The 23,430-nt window shown below is 43.3% G+C and overlaps 1 protein-coding gene across 2 annotated transcripts; it reads right to left on the bottom strand.

Annotated features, from left to right (window-relative positions):
* Positions 1-6,292: 6,292 nt before the first annotated feature.
* LOC124046258 (macrophage receptor MARCO-like) lies at positions 6,293-14,318 on the bottom strand. Of its 2 annotated transcripts, none has more exons than XM_046366432.1 (14): positions 14,176-14,318; positions 12,785-12,886; positions 12,354-12,644; positions 11,739-11,765; positions 11,565-11,618; positions 10,292-10,372; positions 10,040-10,084; positions 8,596-8,673; positions 8,118-8,162; positions 7,852-7,941; positions 7,568-7,612; positions 7,362-7,436; positions 6,922-7,086; positions 6,293-6,726 (listed from the first exon to the last, which is right to left on the bottom strand). In XM_046366432.1, the coding sequence occupies exons 1-14, from the start codon at positions 14,291-14,293 to the stop codon at positions 6,596-6,598; spliced, it is 1,347 nt and encodes a 448-aa protein (XP_046222388.1). In that variant the 5' UTR covers positions 14,294-14,318; the 3' UTR covers positions 6,293-6,595. The 2 variants fall into 2 exon arrangements, with proteins under 2 accessions (XP_046222388.1, XP_046222379.1); XM_046366423.1 differs by having other exon boundaries at positions 11,739-11,783.
* Between the last annotated feature and the right edge of the window lie 9,112 nt (positions 14,319-23,430).

A 23,430-nucleotide genomic window follows, 5' to 3' on the forward strand; every position in this document is an offset into this window, starting at 1 on the left:
AATCAGTGGAATTAGAGTACGATAGCTAAGGAGATGGGGAAAACACCTGTCTCCGGATTACATCTTCAAACTAAGGGCAACCATTACATCCGTGACAGGGAGAAGCATCCATCCATGATGTATACGGGCAAGAGAATCTAGCTAGCTACATTTTCAGTGATTATGAGGCTCCTTTAGCTCAGAGACAGGGTGAAAATAGGTTGTTTACAAGTAAGCCCTTCAGATATGCAAATATGCACAGAGAAGCATATCTCTGTGCCCATATGAAGGAAGTTAGAGGTAGTTTCTCAAGTCTATACTAACTAGCGTTAGCACAATGACTGGAAGTCTATGGGTGTCTGTAAGCATGCTAGCTATGGCTCGCTAGTTAGCAATGGCTCACGCATCTACCACAACTTACTTCATACTGGACACAGAAACATAAAAATGGTATCCACAAGTTCATCTGACTCTGGGGAAGTAGATAAAGGGCCTCATTGCCAAAATCCCAAAGTATCCCTTGAAACCCATGCAGACTCACCAATGGCAGCCCAGGGGATCCTGAACAATTAGTGGCTGCACTGTCTGTATGACACATAGTCAGAGTTATTGTATACACACGCACGCACGCACGCACGCACGCACGCACGCACGCACGCACGCACGCACGCACGCACACACACACACACACACACACACACACACACACACACACACACACACACACACACACACTAAAGAGAATCAAATACATGCACACACCTAACACAGGGGAACTTCAGTACTTTTTAACATCATATAAATTATCTCTCTGTTTCAACAGATGTAGGATCTTAATTTGAGTCAGTTTGCTACAGCGGGAAAAAAATAAAAATAAACAGGAAATGTGCAAACCTTCATTTATTCTGCTCTCCTAGTACTAAGGATGACCAACCTATTTTGATCACTTTCAGACTAATCCAAAAATAGTGTAGACGTGTTGTTTGAACAATGCATAGAAAAGACAAGTCTTGTGTAAATGGAAGCAGATCATGGCCTATAAACACTGGGTATTAGAATACATAATAAACATAGACTTATCAGCAACTAATACAATATATTTGATATACCATGATGAAGTAAAGCCATTTTAAGTTCAGTTGATCCATACAATAAGATATATTTCTCCCGTGAAGAGTGGCACTGCTTTCCCTGGCTCTATGGCTGGCAGATCTTTTGGCATGTGTGGCATGGCGGGGCCTGTCAACTTTTTGAGTGGTCTTGGCAGAGCCTGTCTCAGGGAGCAGGTCTGACCCTGTCTTCTGTCCGAGGCCCATGGCCAGAGAAAGAGAATGATCGATGATTTGTCGTCTGGACTACGCTGTGTTGCGGTGCAGCAGGGGCGTCCAGCTGGCCTCGATCCACGGATGCCGTCTTGTCACAGAGTGGACACACCGACAGCGTAGCCAACAGCAAACGTCACCCCTTAGCACTCCCCATGCTGACAGCCTATTGTTCAAAAGTTGAGGGAAACTGCCACTTTTATGAAATCGAGGAGGGCCCTGTCCGGGGGTGTCCTCGGATGGGGCCACAGTGTCTCCTGACCCCTCCTTTCTCAGCCTCCAGTATTTATGCTGCAGTAGTTTGTGTCGGGGGGCTAGGGTCAGTTTTTTATATCTGGAGTACTTCTCCTGTCCTATTCGGTGTCCTGTGTGAATCTAAGTGTGCGTTCTCTAATTCTCTCCTTCTTTCTTTCTCTCTCTCGGAGGACCTGAGCCCTAGGACCATGCCCCAGGACTACCTGACATGATGACTCCTTGCTGTCCCCAGTCCACCTGGCCATGCTGCTGCTCCAGTTTCAACTGGCCTGGGCCCTAGGACCATGTCCCAGGACTACCTGACATGATGACTCCTTGCAGTCCCCAGTCCACCTGGCCATGCTGCTGCTCCAGTTTCAAGTGACCTGAGCCCTAGGACCATGCCCCAAGACTACCTGACATGATGACTCCTTGCTGTCCCCAGTCCACCTGGCCATTCTGCTGCTCCAGTTTCATCTGTTCTGCCTTACTATTATTCGACCATGCTGGTCATTTATGAACATTTGAACATCTTTGCCATGTTCTGTTATAATCTCCACCCGGCACAGCCAGAAGAGGACTGGCCACCCCACATATGCTTTCTCTAATTCTCTCTTTCTCTCTCTCGGAGGACCTGAGCCCTAGGACCGTGCCCCAGGACTACCTGACATGAGGACTCCTTGCTGTCCCCAGTCCACCTGACTGTGCTGCTGCTCCAGTTTAAACTGTTCTGCCTTATTATTATTCGACCATGCTGGTCATTTATGAACATTTGACCATCTTGGCCATGTTCTGTTATAATCTCCACCCGGCACAGCCAGAAGAGGACTGGCCACCCCACATAGCCTGGTTCCTCTCTAGGTTTCTTCCTAGGTTTTGGCCTTTCTAGGGAGTTTTTCCTAGCCACCGTGCTTCTACACCTGCATTGCTTGCTGTTTGGGGTTTTAGGCTGGGTTTCTGTACAGCACTTTGAGATATCAGCTGATGTACGAAGGGCTACATAAATACATTTGATTTGATTTGGTTACAGTTTCATGCAGTCTTATAACCAAATACTTCCCCAATTTTCTTGCAAGTGTCCTTTGTCAGTGTTAACTCGGTCATACAATTAGCACATAAATGAAATTATTTTCATTGAAATAATACAAAATGTTAGGCTTTAATGGTTCTTTAATGGCAAACACAAAGAAAGACTTTCCAAACATGCTCAGTGAGAATACTAGAGCAGAACACAATCCAATGGGCATGAAACCAAATTCCTAAAGGGCACTCAGGGAGAAAGGTGTGTGAATACAGATTTGTGGATCAAATGCTCCGGCATGCAGTGTGCCAAATTGAATGATGATGAGGGCACTTCAGGCAATAAATGGAATAAAAACACAGAAAGAAGCGTCTGGCCTTGACTGGAGTGCTGCCTGCTCTAGTGGAAAACACTGACACACCATAATAAACAGGGTCAAAAGCTGTCAGGAGAGGTTACCTAAAAACACACCACCATAATAGCCTTTTCTTTTCACTGCTGTTTAGGCAGAGAGTCACGTCAAGGTAGACCAGCAAACAATGGTCTTAAACCTTGACAGGAATTTCTGCTGTTGAATACAATGTGTCTCATGAGGAACACTGGGAATTTACAGTTGAAGTCGGAAGTTTACATACACTTAGGTTGAAGTCATTAACACTCGTTTTTCAACCACTCCACAAACTTCTTGTTAACAAACTATAGTTTTGGCAAGTCGGTTAGGACATCTTCTCTGTGCATGACACAAGTAATTTTTCCAACAATTGTTTACAGACAGATTATTCCACTTATAATTCACTGTATCACAAATCCAGTGGGTTGGAACTTTACATACACTAAGTTGACTGTGCCTTTAAACAGCTTGGAAAATTCCAGAAAATGATGTCATGGCTTTAGAAGTTTTTGATGGGCTAATTGACATCATTTGAGTCAATTGGAGGTGTACTTGTGGATGTATTTCAAGGCCTACCTTCAAACTCAGTGCCTCTTTGCTTGACATCATGGGAAAATCAAAAGACATCAGCCAAGACCTCAGAAAAAAAAATAATTGTAGACCTCCACAAGTCTGGTTCATCCGTGGGAGCAATTTCCAAACGCCTGAAGGTACCACGTTCATCTGTACAAACAATAGTACGCAAATATAAACAACATGGGACCAGGCAGCCGTCATACCGCTCAGGAAGTATCTATATCTATAGTAAAACGAGTCCTATATCAACATAACCTGAAAGGCCGCTGAGCAAGGAAGAAGCCACTGCTCCAAAATGGCCATAAAAAGACAGACTAGGGTTTGCAACTGCACATGGGGACAAAGATCATACTTTTTGGAGAAATGCCCTCTGGTCTGATGAAACAAAAATAGAACTGTTTGGCCATAATGCCCATCGTTATGTTTGGAGGAAAAAGGGGAAGGCTTGCAAGCCGAAGAACATCATCCCAACCGTGAAGCGCGGGGGTGGAAGCATCATGATGTGGGGGTGCTTTGCTGCAGGAGGGACTGCTGCACTTCACAAAATAGATGGCATTATGAGGTAGGAAAATGATGTGGATATATTGAAGCAACATCTCAAGACATCAGTTACCAAGTTAAAGCTTGGTCGCAAATGGGCCTTCCAAATGGACAATGACCCCAAGCATACTTCCAAAGTTGTGGCAAAATGGCTTTAAGGACAACAAAGTCAAGGTATTGGAGTGGCCATCACAAAGCCCTGACCTCAAGAAAAAGCCATATCGCTGTCCGGCATCTGTGTTCTTTTGCCCAACTTAATCTTTTATTTTTATTGTCCAGTCTGAGATATGGCTTTTTCTTTGCAACTCTGCCTAGAAGGCCAGCATCCCGGAGTTGCCTCTTCACTGTTGATGTTGAGACGGGTGTTTTGCAGGTACTATTTATTGAAGCTGCCAGTTGAGGACTTGTGAAGCGTCTGTTTCTCAAACTAGACACTTGTCCTCTTGCTCAGTTGTGCACCGGGGCCTCCCACTCTTTATATTCTGGGTATTGCCAGTTTGCTCTGTTCTGTGAAGGGAGTAGTACACAGCGTTGTACGAGATCTTCAGGTTCGTGGCAATTTCTCGCATGGAATAGCCTTCATTTCTCAGAACAAGAAAAGCCTGACGAGTTTCAGAAGAAAGGTCTTTGTTTCTGGCCATTTTGAGCCTGTAATCGAACCCACAAATGCTGATGCTCCGGATACTCAACTAGTCTAAAGAAGGCCAGTTGTATTGCATTTTAAATCAGGACAACCGTTTTCAGTTGTGCTAACATAACTGCAAAAGGGTTTTCTAATGATCAATTAGCCTTTTAAAATGATAAACTTGGATTAGCTAACACAACGTTGCATTGGAACACAGGAGTGATGGTTGCTGATAATGGGCGTCTGTAGATATTCCATAAAAAATAGTATTTTACAACATTAACAATGTCTACACTGTATTTCTGATCAATTTGATGTTATTTTAATAGACAAAATTTTTTCTTTTCTTTCAAAAACAAGGACATTTCTAAGTGACCCCAAACTTTTGAACGGTATTGTATGTGATGTGTCTGCATATTTCTCTTCCATTAGCACATATTGAGACATCTCTATACAGTAGGGCCATGGTAGTAATAGGCAGTAATGTGTTATGAATATTTGTCTAAACGTCTGTGCTGCTCATAGTCTCTGACTGCTCTGAGGTGGCTGAGTTCACACAGGTCAGGAGGACAGGGAGGTCACGCTCATTACCCTTTCTGTCACTGCCCGCCCCCCTCCTCTTTCCCTCTCTCCCTTCCTTCCTCCCTCCCTCCGCTCCTATCATTTATTTATCTGCGCCAGACCTCAAATACATTCGGTGGTTCAGGGGTCAGGGAACGGGCCGGGGCGACCCCGGTTTCGACTGGCTAATGAACGAGGGAGACAGACCCCCTCATGTTTATTTCCCAGCTTTGCTGAGAGCAGGAGTCCCGGGAGAGACAGAGACAAGACTGCTGAATGATAATCAGCACTTTGTGTTTTAATATGCCTGGTCCCCCGGCATATGGATGGAGAGATGGAAGGATGAGGAGAGAAGCGAGCCACTTATAGGAGGGATGATGGTGGTGCCTAAGGAAGTGACTCAGGTTCGCGTCCCCTGAAAGGGAATGGTCGTAGACGAATGAGCTGTGAATCAAATGCTCTGTCGCTCCCCTGAAAGCAGGTGGCTGTTTCTGTCTTACACTAAGAGCACCTCATTCTACAATACAGTCCATTTCATTTTCACAAGACATTGTTTAACTGGGCAGCAAATGAAAGTTTTGGCATATGTTGAATGTGAAACATTTTGTTTCACACTGAATAGTTTCTTATTGCAAAGTGAAAAGCTGCATGTCACAACCTATTAGCCATTGTCTAGATCACGGGACCTAAATGTGCTTGGAGACATTTATTTAATCATTTGGACACCAGCCCGAGATAATATTTACACTCAAGTTATTTTGGTCCCTTAACTTCACTTTATCTAATGTAACATGACTGACTGGCTGTGTCATATAGAAGTGTTGACCCCAATTCTGTATGTCTGTCAGGAAGGAGGTGCTTGTCCTTCAGACGGACCTTTAACCATGCTTGCCTAAGCAGAATGATGCCTTGGTGTGTTTGTGTGTATGTGTGTATGTGTAGGAGGGTGATGGTGAGTGGGTGGAGATTTGGGATCAAGAGGCGAAAGTAGATGTCACACAGCATTTCACAACATTTAAACAAACAGCATCTGACTCATTTTGTCTGATTTTTCACTGTTTTACTTCAAACTGATGAAACTGGTTTACAAAATGCCATTCAGTTGTTTTCTGTATAAACTTTCTTCCAGGGTACTATTATATTATTATAAGTTAGCTTCATGTTAGTTAAATGCCATGTTTATTGAAATGCCTATTAATGTAGTTTTAATAAGATGAGACAAAGTAGATGCATCAAGTGTGTGTTTGTGTGTGTATGTGTGTGTGTGTGTCTCTCTCTCTCTATGCATCTCTCCCCCAGTCTTTTTGATGGAGTCCAGGAGTCTCTCTTTTGGATCCAGGACACACTCACACACACTGCACCCCAGCGTCCTCATTGTGTTGACAATTGTTGATGCCCATGCCATTGTGGGGGCAGTCAAACACACTGGCCTCTGTGCCTGTGCAGCGCAGGTCATCCAACCAGATCTTACCCACTCCTAAAAGAATCACAACAGAATCCACAGGCCAAGTCCAGGAGATTCAACAATGAACAATGAACAATGAGGAATTCATGAATATATATAGAGTAAAACAGAACTCAACCAGGAAAGGATCTCTATACATCCTCAGTAGGAACAAACAGACAAAACCAAATTGAGGATCTATGGAAGTAATAAGGTTCTTGGACTCACCGGGGCTTGCCGTGAAGACTGCAGAGGCTCTTTGGTACCCCAGCGTCTTGCAGAGCACCGTCCCATCCACCGTGTCGAAGTTGTCGTCACACACCGTACCCCACTGCCCCAACCACATCACCTCCACTCTCCCACGAGTACCCCCACCAACAATACGCACATTCGCTGTCACCAGAGAGAGAGAGACATTTGAAAATACCTTATACATGCAAATGATTGAAAATGAACTGTACTGTATTCCAGGCCCATAGTCTAATGATTATTCACATGAATATTCAGTTAAATTCATACATATCATATTTACATACAGTATATATTTTACGTAAACAAATGCACACCAGCACATATATATGTGTGTGTGTGTGTGTGTGTGTGTGTGTGTGTGTGTGTGTGTGTGTGTGTGTGTGTGTGTGTGTGTCTCCATAGGTCCACACACTTACCTGGTCCAGCTGCTCTTTCACCCTTTTCTCCACGTGGACCTTGACTTCCAGGACTTCCCTGCAACCCTGGAAGACCTAGGACATGCAGAAGTTAAAATTAAACACACACACACTCACACACAATCCCGCACGGATGCACAAACACGCAAATTAAACACACTCACACGCCATCACCCATGCACGCACACACACAAAGACGCACACACCAGCAAGTCCTCTTGTTCCATTAACACCAGCAGGTCCTCTTGGTCCTGCGGGAAGAAGAACAAGAGCTACAGATTTGTACAAAAAGTCATACATGACACTTCATGATTATAATAGCACCTAACGTTAGGAGAATATAATAAAGATGGGAAAATGTAGACAATCTACATAACCTGTTGTTCTTGTAATCAGTCATTTGAATGAGGGGATTTTACTCTATCATGCCCCTGCTTGCTTCAGCACAAATTATGAGGCTCCTTTAGCGCAGAGACAGGGTGAAATTCACCTTCAGGTCCTATGGGTCCAGGCTCTCCTGTCGGCCCTGTGTCACCCTTCAGACCACGGGCCCCTTTTACTCCATCACGCCCCTGAACTCCTGGAAGATTCACAGCACACTATGTCACACTCGCTCTACAATGTGGAGGCTATACAGTACAGTAAACACGAAAATGCTAAAATCGGAAAAGATTTGCATCCAGTCACACACACTAACATGTAAAGGCAACCTCATGCTTGGCCTCATGAAACAGTTAAACATCAACAGTTATTTACCAGTGTCCCCTTTGGTTCCATTCTGGCCTGATATCCCTGGTAAACCTGTGAAGAGGTTGGAAGATAAAGGTTAGAGGTGGCAACAAGAGTAAAGAGTAGACCAGGTTCAGCTTGTTGTTGAATAGTAAAAAAATAGGTTGTTTAGAAGTAAGCACTTCAAATATGTAAATATGCACAGAGAAGTACATCTCTGTGTACAGTACGAAGGAAGTTAGAGTTAGTTTTGCGAGCCAATGATAACGAGCATGACAGAAAATCTATGGGTATCTGCTAGCATGCTATTCCAGCCATTGTGATAGACTTCCAGTCATTGCACTAATGCTAGTTAGCAATGGCTCACGCATCTACCACAACTTCCTTCATACTGGACACAGAAACATAAAAATGGTATCCACAAGTTCATCTGACTCTGGGGAAGTAGATAAAGGGCCTCATTGCCAAAATCCCGAAGTATCCCTTTAAGCCCATGCAGACTCACCAATGTGACCCATATCCCCCTTTGGTCCCTGTGGTCCTGGCAGCCCAGGGGATCCTGAACAATTAGTGGCTGCACTGTCTGTATGACACATAGTCAGAGTTACTGTATATACACACACACACACACACACACACACACACACACACACACACACACACACACACACACACACACACACACACACACACACACACACACACACACACACACACACACACACACACACACACACACACACACACACACACTAAAGACAATCAAATATATGCACATTAAAACACTTAACACAGGGGAACTTCAACCCTTTTATACATCATATACATTTTCTCCGGCACCATAGCAGTGGCTACTTGTTGTGAAGTGGCTATGTTAAGAAAAATTTACTGTATTTGTGCTAAAGCAAGCAGAACTCCAAACTACCTTTGTTTAAAGAATGCATTCACTCAGCATTTCTAATTTCAATTCAGAGGACATAAAATGGACAGATTTCACAATAACGATCTGCTGATATGGTTTCCGTATTAATGTGACAACAGGAACAGAAACTGAGAAGGCTGAAATGGAAATGGAACTACTGGATGAAAAGATCACAAGTTCATTTGAGCAAGTCATGATGACATCATATTTATGATAATTCATAATATAGGATAATATAAAAGATACATTTAGTGGGGAATATTTATATTTATGACTGTTAACCCCAAAAGTGGAGTTTGAGTGTATTGTCAGGAGTCCTACCTATTCAAGGGCGGAAGGGAATAGATCCTTGTGCTCACCAGGCTGTTAAGACTATTAATAGTGAGGGCGATTAAGTAAAAATATACATTTCCTTTCATGGAGAGAAAGAATAGTATCTGCCTGGGCATCATCAACAGTAGCTTTAACCATCTAACCTACACTTTTTAAAATGCATTAATGTCACCCCTCAAAAGCTTTTGAAGAGTCAGGGCTAGTTTTTCAGCTATAAAAAAAAGCAAAGACCTGGAGCAAGTTCAGCCAATCAAATATGAATCAAGAGCATATTTATTTTGATTGGGCTGTGGGGCATCAAGTGCACGACACACATTTACTCTGTGACAGATGGGGTGAGAGCGGGGGAGAGAGGCGGATTCAGAAGGAAAAGGGGGGAATATTCAGTATTCCTGACACAATTAGCCTACTCCACCTGCAGACCTGGCCCCTGTGAAACTGTCAATAATTCATCTAGCCTCCGAATGTCTCTTAGACTAAAAGAGCTCACTAATACCACAGTACTTCAACCAAACTATGGTGAAATATTCCCAGCCTGTCCACTAGGGAGCTGTATAAAGTTAGTGTTGATGCATGGGTAATTGTTGTGGTAAACAGTCAACTTATCCACCATGTTCTCCACAACTCTACTGCTTGAGTTCTATACCATGTTAGTACTACTGGACTGGTTCTATGTTAGTAATAATGGACTTACCGGGTGCACCAGTTGGTCCTTGTGGTCCAGTGGCACCATCTTCACCTGAAACATTGACATGTTATAGAGTTGCGGTACTGAATGGAGATAAATAGTGATATAACCACAAGTGAACTCTGTGTGAGCCGGTGTATATGAGCATTAAGAACCACAGACTACTAAATGCATTGTTATGACATAAAAGATCAGTAATTCCTATTGGGATTTAGATTGAGGTTAAGCTTTGATATCAGTAGGAGTAAGGTGAATCACCTTTGCGTCCTGGTTCCCCTGGATTTCCCTTCGCACCAGTCTGGCCATCAACTCCAGGGTCTCCTTTTTGTCCTGTCTCACCTGGAACACACATTAACCCTCTCACTATCTACTGTCTCACCTGGAATACATATTAACCCTCTCACTATCTACTGTCTCACCTGGAACACAGTAACCCTTTCAGTATCTACTGTCTCACCTGGAACACAGAGTAACCCTCTCACTATCTACTGTCTCACCTAGAACACAGTAACCCTCTCACTATCTACTGTCTTACCTGGAACACACAGTAACCCTCTCACTATCTACTGTATCACGTGGAACACACAGTAACCCTCTCACTATCTATGGTCTCACCTGGAACACACAGTAACCCTCTCACTATCTACTGTCTCACGTGGAACACAGTAACACTTTCACTATCTACTTATATACAAAAGCAAACATTAAATGTTACTGAGTGAATTACGAATGACATCAAATCAGCTTTACATAGAATGGTCACAGATCACTTGACAGAGAAAGGTCTGTATGAAACATTATTGATATTGAGTCTGATGGATTCTTAATTTTTCTTGGATGAATTATGTTATTGTGAAAAATACAATCATTGCCTCAAAAAAAGGCACTTATCCATGTTCGCTGACTGAAACTGTCTGCCTGCTTACTAATTTTTAATTTTACCTTTATTTAACCAGGCAAGTCAGTTAAGAACATATTCTTATTTTCAATAAGAAGGGAACAGTGGGTTAACTGCCTGTTCAGGGGCAGAATGACAGATTTGTACATTGTCAGCTCAGGGGTTTGAACTCACAACCTTCTGGTTACTAGTCCAACACTCTAACCACTAGGCTACGCTAAACGGGAGTAGTTAGCATCCACTCTATAGTGTGATGAAGGATGGCATTTTGGTAGGACGACCTATTGGAAAACGCCTGGCTCAGACTCTAATTATAATATGTTAGCTTGTGTGAAAGTCCATTCCTGATTGAGACTTCATACAGTGGTAAATGCATTGACTAAGCAGTGGGTTATTATGAAATGGAGAGGCAGGCAGATCATTCATCCTTCACTTTCTCTGATCTGGAGATGACAGGTCATCAGTTCATCATTACTGGACAGATGAGAAGCTAAATGCTAATGCTACATATTTCCTCTCCTACAACCCTCCAATGTGTGGTAGAGTTAGATTGGTGCTGAGCTAACATTGGTTGTTGCAGTGACACGGTGATGCCACTACAATGGAGCAATGTAGCGCTTTAGGTGGACTCACCTGTGTCTCCCTTCTCCCCCCTCACACCAGTTGCCCCCCTCGCACCAGGTGGACCTAGGGAAACCATAGCATCAAATGACATGGGAATTACAAGCTTGTGGTGTAAGGGGCATTGATAGCTCTCTTACTCTCTTCTGTGGTTGTTGATTTTGCACTAAGGATGAGGGGACTTACCAATAGGTCCCTGTGGGCCTGGTGAAGCTGCAGTGCAAAAACAACCTGCATTATTACACCAGATACACTCCTGTATTTTTATTTTTATTTTGAATTTTACCCCGTTTTCTCCCCAATTTCGTGATATCCAATTGTTAGTAGTTACTATCTTGTCTCATCGCTACAACTCCCGTACGGGCTCGGGAGAGACGAAGGTCGAAAGCCATGCATCCTCCGAAACACAACCCAACCAAGCCGCACTGCTTCTTAACACAGTGCGCATCCAACCGGGAAGCCAGCCGCACCAATGTGTCGGAGGAAACACCGTGCACCTGGCGACGTGGTTAGCACGCACCGCACCCGGCCCGCCACAGGAGTCGCTGGTGCGCGATGAGACAAGGACATCCCTACCGGCCAAGCCCTCCCTAACCCGGACGACGCTAGGCTAATTGTGCGTCGCCCCATGGACCTCCCGGTCGCGGCCGGCTGCGACAGAGCCTGACACTCTTGTATTTTATACTTTGCAAAACATAATGTCAAAATATGGGTGTATACCTACGTCCATGTGTAACCATATTTTATATAAAACGTCAAATCTATCAACCTGGACATCCTGCCATTTCTTACAGTAGCTACCTTTGAGGAATCTGAGTGTTTTCACTGTGTCCTGAAGGAGAGTGGTGCTGGCATTGACCACACCCAGGTCTGTCCTCAGCTGGCCCAGCTGTCCATCCTCCCCACATAGGCTGCTGACCTGGGTCTGTAACCTCCCCAGGTCTCCTCTGAGAGAGTTGGACTCCAGGCTGGTGTTTCTGGCCAGTGTACGGAGGTCCTCCTCCTGGTTCATCCCCAGGGGGATGTGGATGTCGGTCAGCATCGTTGTCCTGGAGCCAGAGGAGGAGAAACAACTAGACTCCATCGAAATGACTGGGGGAGAGGTGCACAGAGACATACAAATAGTGTCACTAATACAGTTCAGGATATAATGGGAAATCTAGTTTCTCCTTTACGTTAGACAAATGTGCTTGAACCATTTTGGACATAAAACCAACCAATGGTTGATGTACCTTTGTAAAGGAGGAAGATATTCACTGCAGTCAGAAGGACGAGGTAAACGACAATAACATTCAGACATCGCTGTGCTCCTCTGGCCTTGGCTGGTTTTAGATCTGAAACATGTTGACATGAACACAAACAACATTTATGCTACATTCCAAATGGGCCACTATCACCTACTCCCCTACGCACATGTCCAAGTCAAGCAGTGGGTTACTCTGGTAGAACGAGCTGATGTGATCCTCTCCTCTTTCTACTGATGTCTCCATGTTACTCCAAAGTGACAGACAACACCCCTGAGATCCTCATCAAGATCCTCTTATAACAACGCATCATTACGTAAAAAACATAAAACCCACCCATTTGACACATAGTGGAAGTCATCTGATTTGGGGCTGAGGTTGCAAAAATGAGCTATATTGACAGTGTTAACAGCAATCTGTAGAAAAAGGGAAGTAGCATGGGGTACATATGTTTGGATTATCCTGACACTAAATTCTACATATCCTGCTAAGATTGTCTGTTCCATTGCCTTTCACAGGAAGTACTCTTTCTCGAGTAGTATACCAAAAGTATACAAAAACGTTATCTTTCATTGAAAACTGCTACACATTAGCATACAATCAATCATATTGCTTAAACCTATCCAATTCTTGGTCTGTCAAGGGGTAGGGATTACAGGTAGGGATTTAGAATTCAGATAAATGCATCCCTTGGAATATGGAGAAATGATCTCAACAAATCCACAGACATGGCTGCTCTCTTCTGGCCACTTCTCTATTTCTGCCTCAGTGTAGAAAGTCAGGCTGTTGAGCTTGGTTAATCGCGCTCATCTACTGTAGGTTGCCACAGCAGGTGCGTCTGGCCAACTAATATAAAGTTAGAACTCAGTGCTGTCATCGGTCTCTGCACATGGCAAAATCTCTTTGGCGAGACTGGTTCTTTTTTGCAGTGCACAGACAGTACTTCTACTTCTGTTTCATTCTCCACCAGCACTTTGAAATTGTGTGTACCATAGCAATCTTATCCCTGTTATGTTCTCACAACGATTATCTCCCTTAAGAGTTTGAATGTAGTTACAATAAATGACCATGCACTGTATTGAAGATCTTCCAAGCCACTTTATAATGTAATAATATAATACATCCAGACAGTTTTATCCAAAGCCTCATGCTCTACCAACTGAGCTACCACGGATCACACTTTGCACCAATTCAAAGTGAATTGGGTAAAGAACATACTTTGAAATAAGAAAGGCCACATAGGCCCCTAGCACCAGGGGTGAAATATAAGAAAAATCACACAAATAGCTCACTACTGTTGAATCATCAGGTCTTTGGCGCAAGAAGAACTTAGGTGTCAAAATGTTGCCCCTGTGACCCCCAGGTCCACCCCTGATTACCGCTGCTCTGGAAGGTGTACATGCCCGTCCTGCTCAGTTTCATGTCCAAGTCAAGCAGTGGGTTACTCTGGTAGAACGAGCTGATGTGATCCTCTCCTCTTTCTACTGATGTCTCCATGTTACTCCAAAGTGACAGACAACACCCCTGAGATCCTCATCAAGACCCTCTTATAACAACGCATCATTACGTAAAAAACATAAAACCCACCCATTTGACACATAGTGGAAGTCATCTGATTTGGGGCTGAGGTTGCAAAAATGAGCTATATTGACAGTGTTAACAGCAATCTGTAGAAAAAGGGAAGTAGCATGGGGTACATATGTTTGGATTATCCTGACACTAAATTCTACATCTCCTGCTAAAAATGTCTGTTCCATTGCCTTTCACAGGAAGTACTGTTTCTCGAGAAGTATACCAAAAGTATACAAAAACACTTTCATTGAGAACTGCTACGCAAAAGCATATAAGCAACGAAAACAACAGTACATTACATCTCTCTCTCTCTCTCTCGCTCTCTCCCTGGTGGGGATCTCAGTGGGTCAAAGGTTATATGGGTTACTGTTGCCTTCTCTCTTCATTTCTACTCTTACTCCTTCCTTCTCTTTTCTTCCTTCAACTGTTTTTGTTGTCTCTCTCATCCCCCCCTCTCTCTTCTTCTCTATCCCTCTATCTTAGATGTGAAATCCCAACTGAGAGGACAGCACTGAACAGGCCCATCTGATTTTTGATTGCATCCTGCCACCTTGTGGTCATTGGACAGAAGGCAATCTAAGGAACGAAAACACTTCCCTGCTCTAATGTGCATTTAATGTGGCTGTGCACTGCAGTCGATTAGATTAGATGAGGGAAATGTTGCTCTATCTCAATTGCCTAAATCTGTCCTCTCCTTGGCCATGTTCCACAGCTAAGACAATGTAATGCAACAACCAATGTTTGCGTGCCAAGGTCATTGACTGTGTCATAAACTGACAAATTGCTATAACATATGATGTGGTTCGCTGATACTTAAAATACCTACCCAGGCTTTAGAAGATGTGTCTGCAACGTCTAAGCTCTGGAACGGGGCCCTTGTCTCCACCCCTTCATCTGCACTGATCAGTGCTTTGAAGGAAAAGAGGAGAGGATAAGTAGCCTCATAGCTGTTGATATCCACTCTCACAGCAGAGATCCCTAATGATAACCGGAACCTTGGAAAGAGGTTCTCTGCATCAGAAACACAAAAACAACCAAGGACATCCACAAGGGTGAGAAATGTTAAACCAAGAAACCAAAGAGTATAGCCTACCAGCTTACTCAGGAGAGAGACCTCACAACAGCACTCTGTATGATACAAATTTCTCAGGATTATGTTCTTAAAAGACAGCAAAAAGCCCATTCGGATGGGAATAGGGCTCACATAAAACCTTATCTTTGTCAGGTGTTTGAGAAGAGATTCACTAGATCGGGCACCTTGACAAATCACGAGAGAAACCTAACCATTGCTCAGAGTGTGAAGAGCAAATCTCTCAGCCATGGCACCTGAAACAACACCAGCACACTCAAACAGAAGGAGGGAACCCCTAAACTTATTCTCATTATGGAAAGATCTTCACTGAATCAAAAGCCCTAAGATAACCCAAGAAATTACATAGCCAACAGAAACTGTATCATTGCTCTGACTTTGTGAGCATGTGTGGCCTACCATTTTGAGGCTGAGCCAATGTTGCTCCTAGACCTTTCCGCAGCTCTAGCATGGCAGAAATTTCACAAACTGACTTGTTGGAAAGGTGGCATCCTACGATGGTGCCACGTTGAAAGTCACTGAGCTCTTCAAGTTTTATTCACAGTACATTTGTGTTAGACTAGCTGTGTTTCTGTCAGGTTTCTGTACTGCACATATGATGGTAGAGTGTGCAAAGCAAATGTGCACCCGTGATACAAATCATCATATCATTCTGCCAGGTAGGCCAACTTTGCAGTCAACATTTAATTGGGAAAATTTTGGGGGGAAATTACTTTCAACATGTAATGAGAATTTTATAGAGCCAATAGACTATATAGCTTACCTTTACAGGTGTTAACTTCAGGCTGACTACCTGCATCTATTGTGTTGCAATGTCCCATAATTGTCCAAATCAACTTGAATATCGACTAAATGAGTTTTGCAGGGACACAATTAGAAAGGAAGGCTACAGCTCCATGTTTTCCTTGTACTGTTTGCAATTCACATATTATTATTTTGATTCCCATTATTATATTCATTAAGGAATAATGCCCTCAGAGGCCAGTGTTTGGACGAGATATTGGTACGGGTGTGTCAGGCCTGAGACGAAGTCAAGGGCTGGCAAACAGTGCCAGTATATCCTCCAAACATCAGCTTCTCGGGCAGTATCACTTAATTAATAGAATCATGGGAATCAAAATCATATTTTGTGAATTGCCAACAGTTACCAATATATTCAAAGAATGATTGACATATTTTAATTACAAACATTATTTTGATGAATGTACTCATACTATTTCATTATTCCACAAGATATAGTCCCTAGACAAATCTAGGGTAGCTGTACTTTGGAATATAAGCATTAAGACACATGAAATACCCAAACATACGGTAAACAACCACACCACAGTACAATACTATAATGCATTTAAAATAGCCACACTCTATACAATATTATTTTATCCTACAATATAATATCAGACACATTCTGTATCCCACCTGGTGATAATGGGCTGCGTCAGCCAAACCCAGATCCCCCCCCCTAAACACTGGCACAGGATCTGGTCTGACCAGTCGAAAGACCATCAGAACGAACGTAGCCACTGACTCACTTCAATATCTAATAGAAAATCATACACCCAACAAGACAAACAGAGCGCTAGTGGGCGAACCAAAAATAAATAATCCTTTTTTTAAACAGCAACAAAAATAGGGGGTTAACTAAAGCTTGATAGGCTACACATCATAATAATCTGTTCTGAAAAAGGGTCAGAGAAAGGGGGTAGTAGAGCTTCTCTAACGTTTTTCAATGTGATATACAAAAAAAAGTATTGAGTCAGCCACCAATTGTGCAAGTTCTCCCACTTAAAAATATGAGGCCTGTAATTTTCATCATAGTTACACTTCAACTATGACAGACAAAACTAGAAAAAAAATCCTGAAAATCACATTGTAGGATTTTTAATGAATTTATTTGCAAATTATGGTGGAAAATATGTATTTGGTCAATAACAAAAGTTTATCTCAATACTTTGTTATATACCCTTTGTTGGCAATGACAGAGGTCAAATGTTTTCTGTAAGTCTTCACAAAGTTTTCACACACTGTTGCTGGTATTTTGGCCCATTCCTCCATGCAGATCTCCTCTAGAGCAGTGATGTTTTGGGGTTGTTGCTGGGCAACACAGACTTTCAACTCCCTCCAAAGATTTTCTATGGGGTTGAGATCTGGAGACTGGCTAGGCCACTCCAGGACCTTGAAATGCTTCTTATGAAGCCACTCCTTCGTTGCCCGGGCGGTGTGTTTGGGATCATTGTCATGCTGAAAGACCCAGCCACGTTTAATCTTCAATGCCCTTGCTGATAGAAGGTTTTCACTCAAAATCTCACGATACATGACCCCATTCATTCTTTCCTTTACACGGATCAGTCGTCCTGGTCCCTTTGCAGAAAAACAGCCCCAAAGCATGATGTTTCCACCCCCATGCTTCACAGTAGGTATGGTGTTCTTTGGATGCAACTCAGCATTCTTTGTCCTCCAAACACGACGAGTTGAGTTTTTACCAAAAAGTTATATTTTGGTTTCATCTGACCATATGACATTCTCCCAATCTTCTTCTGGATCATCCAAATGCTCTCTAGCAAACTTCAGACGGGCCTGGACATGTACTGGCTTAAGCAGGGGGACACGTCTGGCACTGCAGGATTTGAGTCCCTGGCGGCGTAGTGTGTTACTGATGGTAGGCTTTGTTACTTTGGTCCCAGCTCTCTGCAGGTCATTCACTAGGTCCCACCGTGTGGTTCTGGGATTTTTGCTCACCGTTCTTGTGATCATTTTGACCCCACGGGGTGAGATCTTGCGTGGAGCCCCAGATCGAGGGAGATTATCAGTGGTCTTGTATGTCTTCCATTTCCTAATAATTGCTCCCACAGTTGATTTCTTCAAACCAAGCTGCTTACCTTTTGCAGATTCAGTCTTCCCAGCCTGGTGCAGGTCTACAATTTTGTTTCTGGTGTCCTTTGACAGCTCTTTGGTCTTGGCCATAGTGGAGTTTGGAGTGTGACTGTTTGAGGTTGTGGAAAGGTGTCTTTTATACTGATAACAAGTTCAAACAGGCACCATTAATACAGGTAACGAGTGGAGGACAGAGGATCCTCTTAAAGAAGAAGTTACAGGTCTGTGAGAGCCAGAAATCTTGCTTGTTTGTAGGTGACCAAATACTTATTTTCCACCATAATTTGCAAATAAATTCATTAAAAATCCTACAATGTGATTTTCTGGATTTTTTCCCCTCATTTTGTCTGTCATAGTTTAAGTGTACCTATGATGAAATTACAGGCCTCTCTCATCTTTTTAAGTGGGAGAATTTGCACAATTGGTGGCTGACAAAATACTTTTTCCCCCCACTGTAAGTACTGTATTTTTCCCACTTCCCAAAGAAAAGTGTCCATCTTTGTATTAGTCGAAAAGATAATCTGTCAAGCTTGCTACCCTGCTAAGTAAGAGGTGCCATTCTCCTAAAGTGGGAGTGAGAGCTGACTTCCATTGTTGAATTAGTAACCTTCTACCTAACACCCCTGCAGGTTGGACCCAGTCCTAGTCTGAGGTGGAAAGGTCCTCAGTAGAGGAGGGGTCTCCCAGCATTTATAGCCAAGGACAAAATGGGACCTGGAAACCTACAACCTTCAATGCTTTCATGTACCTGTGACTAGAACTCTTGAGCTGAGGGACATGTACAGGTGGGCCCTCTGCACGACATCTCCAGCAGTCAGGGTTGTCTTTTAACTTGGCCCAGTGGAGTTTGGAGGGTGTCCAGTATATTCTGTTGATGACCTTAAAGAGAATGAGTCTGGTTCGAATTTCCCTTCACGTTTTCCTGGATTGTTTTGGGGATGCCTGACCATTCTTTTTCTGAGAAAGAAACCTCTAGATCAGCTTCACATACCATTTTTTAACGAAGAGGTTTCCGAGCACTCCTTTAGTAGCAGGCCATAACAGAGCGGGGCTTCGTGTCCCTTGCCGTGAAGAGAAAGGATATGTGAAGGAACGTTACCACAGGGAGAAGTGCCAGAGGGCCCAAAGGTACTTCTAAGTAAACTCAGAATTAGTAAATGTCTCCAAAATGCATAATTGTAAAGCAATAAGTTGGGGATCCACAGTCCACCCTGGTCCACGCATTTTAGGGTGTTTTCCATTCCACTAGATATTGTTACACAATCTATGTTACTCAAGCAAGTATTTTATAGGTTTTCTAATAGGGAGACCTTGCAGAATGTAGTTCAATTTTGGAGCAACGTTCATTTTTAAAATGTTGGCCTTACCCCACAGAAATAGGAAAAGGGGGGTCCACCTATCAATATTCGATTTTAATCGATCTAGGAGGGGCTCTGTGTTCAGACAGCTGGGGTGGAAATGATATATCAAGGTAGTTTATGTCCTTGTCTGGTCACTTAAAGTTGCCTAGGAGTTCAGGGGGAGGGCTTATCCTGATCATTTAGAGAAACAATTGATAGTTGAGAGTAATGATGGGACAGATTTTCCTGGGTCTGAAACAAACAGCAATATGTAATCGCCATAGAGCATCAGTTTGTGAGTAGTTGGACCTATCTGGATACCAGAAAAGTTGTGGTCGAGACGGATACCTGCCAATAATGGTTCCAGTGCCAAAACAAAGAGATGGGGACTAAGTCCGTAACCCTGTCTTGAGCCTCGGTACAGGCGAAGCATGGCGAGATAAATCCATTTGTTACCACTGCTGCAGTTGGTTCACTATATAACAACCGGATCCACATAATATCAACTAAGCACCTGACATTATCGGAAGAACTGTGATTGCGAATAAACCCCACCTAATCTGGATGGACCAGGGTGGATACAACCTTATACAACCTGTTGGCTAGGATCTTTGGTAATACCTTTCGGTCGCAGTTAATAAGATAAATTGGTCTTTAACTCTTACAATTTGTTGGGTCCTTATCCTTTTTCAGAATAAGTGTGATAAGAGCTTGAGAAACAGTGGAGGGTAGCGAGCCACTATCCATAGCCTCCTCATACGTGTAAAGTAACATAGGAACCATCTCCACCACAAATTGTTTATAAAATTCAAGGGTAAAACCACCTGGCCCTGGAGATTTGCCTGAGGACAGATTTTGAATCACATCCACTATTTCCTCCACTGTTATGGGGGCCTCAAGAGAATCCTTTTGTTCACTGGACAGAGTGGGAAGGTTTAACTGGCTAAGAAAGGATTCAATTTCCCTGGGTTCTGCATTAGACTCAGAGCTATACAGACCTACATAAAAGTCCTTCAAAGTTTGATGAATATCTGTTGTTCTGGTCAGCAGTGAGCCCACCCGATCTCTAACCCCGAATTCTTCCACTTGTATCTGCTTCTCAAGTCCCAGTTGTTTGGCAGCGCTCTCCTTCTTTTTGTGTGAGGCATGTTGGATTGTGTGGCGCCTAAGGAAGACCTTGAGAGCCTCCCAGGCCACCCCAGGTGATGGGGCAGAGTGTAGATTAGTCTCTTTATACAAGTCAATTTGAGGATTCAAAGAATACCTGAAGTCAACATCTAACAATACACTGGAATTCAGCCTCCACCTACGAGATGTACTTTATTTACTAATGGGGACTATTCAGAGACTCACATCAGCATGATTAGATATCAGGATGCTCCCGATTGTGCATGAGAGGGTGAAGGAGAGGAGAGGGCTATGAGGAAATAGTCAATCCTAGAATAAACATGATGTGGGGAGGAGTAAAAGGTATAGTCTCTTGTTGTAGGATGAAACATTCTCCACACATCAACCAAACCTAGAGCCTTACGGAGGCTATCTGATACTCCAACTGACATACGTGGGTGGGAGGGAGGGAGATGGGCTTCTCCGGTCCAGAATGGGATCAAGAACCTGATTGTAGTCTCCTCCCATCAGAATTGGATAATCACCCATCCCAGCCAGTCTGCATTATAGGTCCCCCCAAAAAGAAGGATCATCTGTGTTGGGGGCATATATATTAGCCCGAATCAAAGCATGTCCCTGAATCTCAGCAAGAATAATAACTATCTGCACATTGTCCTCCTTAGATACTTAAAGAAATGTAAATTGTAGATGTTAATGGACTAAAATTGCTACACCACTGCTCTTACTAGACCCCGTAGAAAAAGTACATGACCCAGCCAGCCTCTACACAGATTCTTGTACTCCATCTCTGTGAGATGCGTCTCCTATAGAAAAGATGAATTAGCTGACTCATTCCCTTTGTGTTCAATGTGGAGAAGCTCAGCCACTAATTTCCGTCGGAAAGCATTAGATCTACATGTATGATGTGTTAAGCACAGCGTAGCCTTGGGAAGGGAAGAAGAACTAGACGCCACAAAAACAAAACAACAAAACTGAAATGGCGTGGTCATAAGTGAGCAGATCAAAACTATTTGGCACTCAACTACATGAAACATAGGACCCGTGATTCGCTAACTAAAATGCAAGTTGAGAACAAGTTCTCATTTACATTGTGACCTGGCCAAGATAAAACAAAGCAGTTCGACACATACAACAACACAGAGTTACACATAGGATAAACAAACATACAGTCACTAATACTGAGTCTATATACGATGTGAGCAAATGAGGTGAGATAAGGGAGGTAAAGGCAAAAAAAGACCATGGTATTGAAGTAAGTACAATATAGCAAGTAAAACACTGGAATGGTAGATTTGCAGTGGAAGAATGTGCAAAGTAGAAATAAAAATAATGGGGTGCAAAGGAGCTAAATAAATAAATACAGTAGGGGAAGAAGTAGGGTTGTTGTCCTGTTGGAAAGTGAACCTTTGCACCAGTCTGAGGTCCTGAGCACTCTGGAGCACATTTTCATCAAGGATCTATCTGTACTTTGCTCCGTTCATCTTTCCCTCAATCCTGACTAGTCTCAGAGTCCTTGCCGCTGAAAAACATACCCAGAGCATGATGCTGCCACCACCATGCTTCACTGTAGCGATGGTGCCAGGCTTCCTCCAGACGTGACGCTTGGCATTCAGGCCAAAGAGTTCAATCTTGGTTTCATAAGACGAGAGAATATTTTCTCTCATGGTCTTAAGTGTCTTTAGGTACCTTTTGGCAAACTCCAAGTGGACTGTCATATGCCTTTTACTGAGGAGTGGCGTCCATCTAGTCACTCTACCATAAAAGCCTTATTAGTGGAGTGCTGCAGAGATTGTTGTCCTTCTGGAAGGTTCACCCATCTCCACAGAAGAACTCTGGAGCTCTGTCAGAGTGACCATTGGGTTCTTGGTCACCTCCCTGACCAAGGCCCTTCTCCCCCGATTTATCAGTTTGGCCAGGTGGCCAGTTATAGGAAGAGTCTTGGTGGTTCAAAACTTCTTCCGTTTAAGAATGATGGAGGCCACTGTGTTCTTGGGGACATTCAATGCTGCAGAAATGTTTTGGTACTCTTCCTCAGATCTGTGCCTGGTCACAATCCTGTCTCTAAGCTCAATGCCAATTCCTTCCACCTCATGGTTTGGTTTTTGCTTTGACATGTACTGTCAACTGTTGAGGGTTTAAAAAATAAACTACAAGTAAAAAACTGTTAGTTCGTCCCTGAAACCTAATTACTTAAGTTAACTTACATGTAAAAACCGAACACAGTTATGATGAGTTGGGAGAGAAAGCATCGAACCGCAAATAACAAAAATCCCCCTTGGAAAGCTATATAAAAGTGAACTCTTGCTGACAATAACTTAACAAACTAAGCACAGTCTCAGCTTTCCTAGCGATGTAACCAACAACATACTTGTTTCAAGTGTGGGCTGAATACCTGTGCTACTGTCCCGCTATGCGTTCGCTAGCTACGGGCAGCCAGCAGCACTTGCCAGCATTCACTCCATCCAATGTTCTCTCGTAGCCTGCTCACACGCGCCCCACAACAATGTTATGGCGAGTAGGGGTCAGTAACGGATAGTGAGGATGGGTAAGTGTTTGAACTGTCCCTTATGATGAACTTGACAGGGTGGTGAAAGTGCAAGGTGATGAGCTTGATGCTCCTTTCCAATAAA

This window comes from Oncorhynchus gorbuscha, linkage group LG01 (genome assembly GCF_021184085.1).
Source record: "Oncorhynchus gorbuscha isolate QuinsamMale2020 ecotype Even-year linkage group LG01, OgorEven_v1.0, whole genome shotgun sequence".
Classification (NCBI taxonomy): Eukaryota; Metazoa; Chordata; class Actinopteri; order Salmoniformes; family Salmonidae; genus Oncorhynchus; species Oncorhynchus gorbuscha.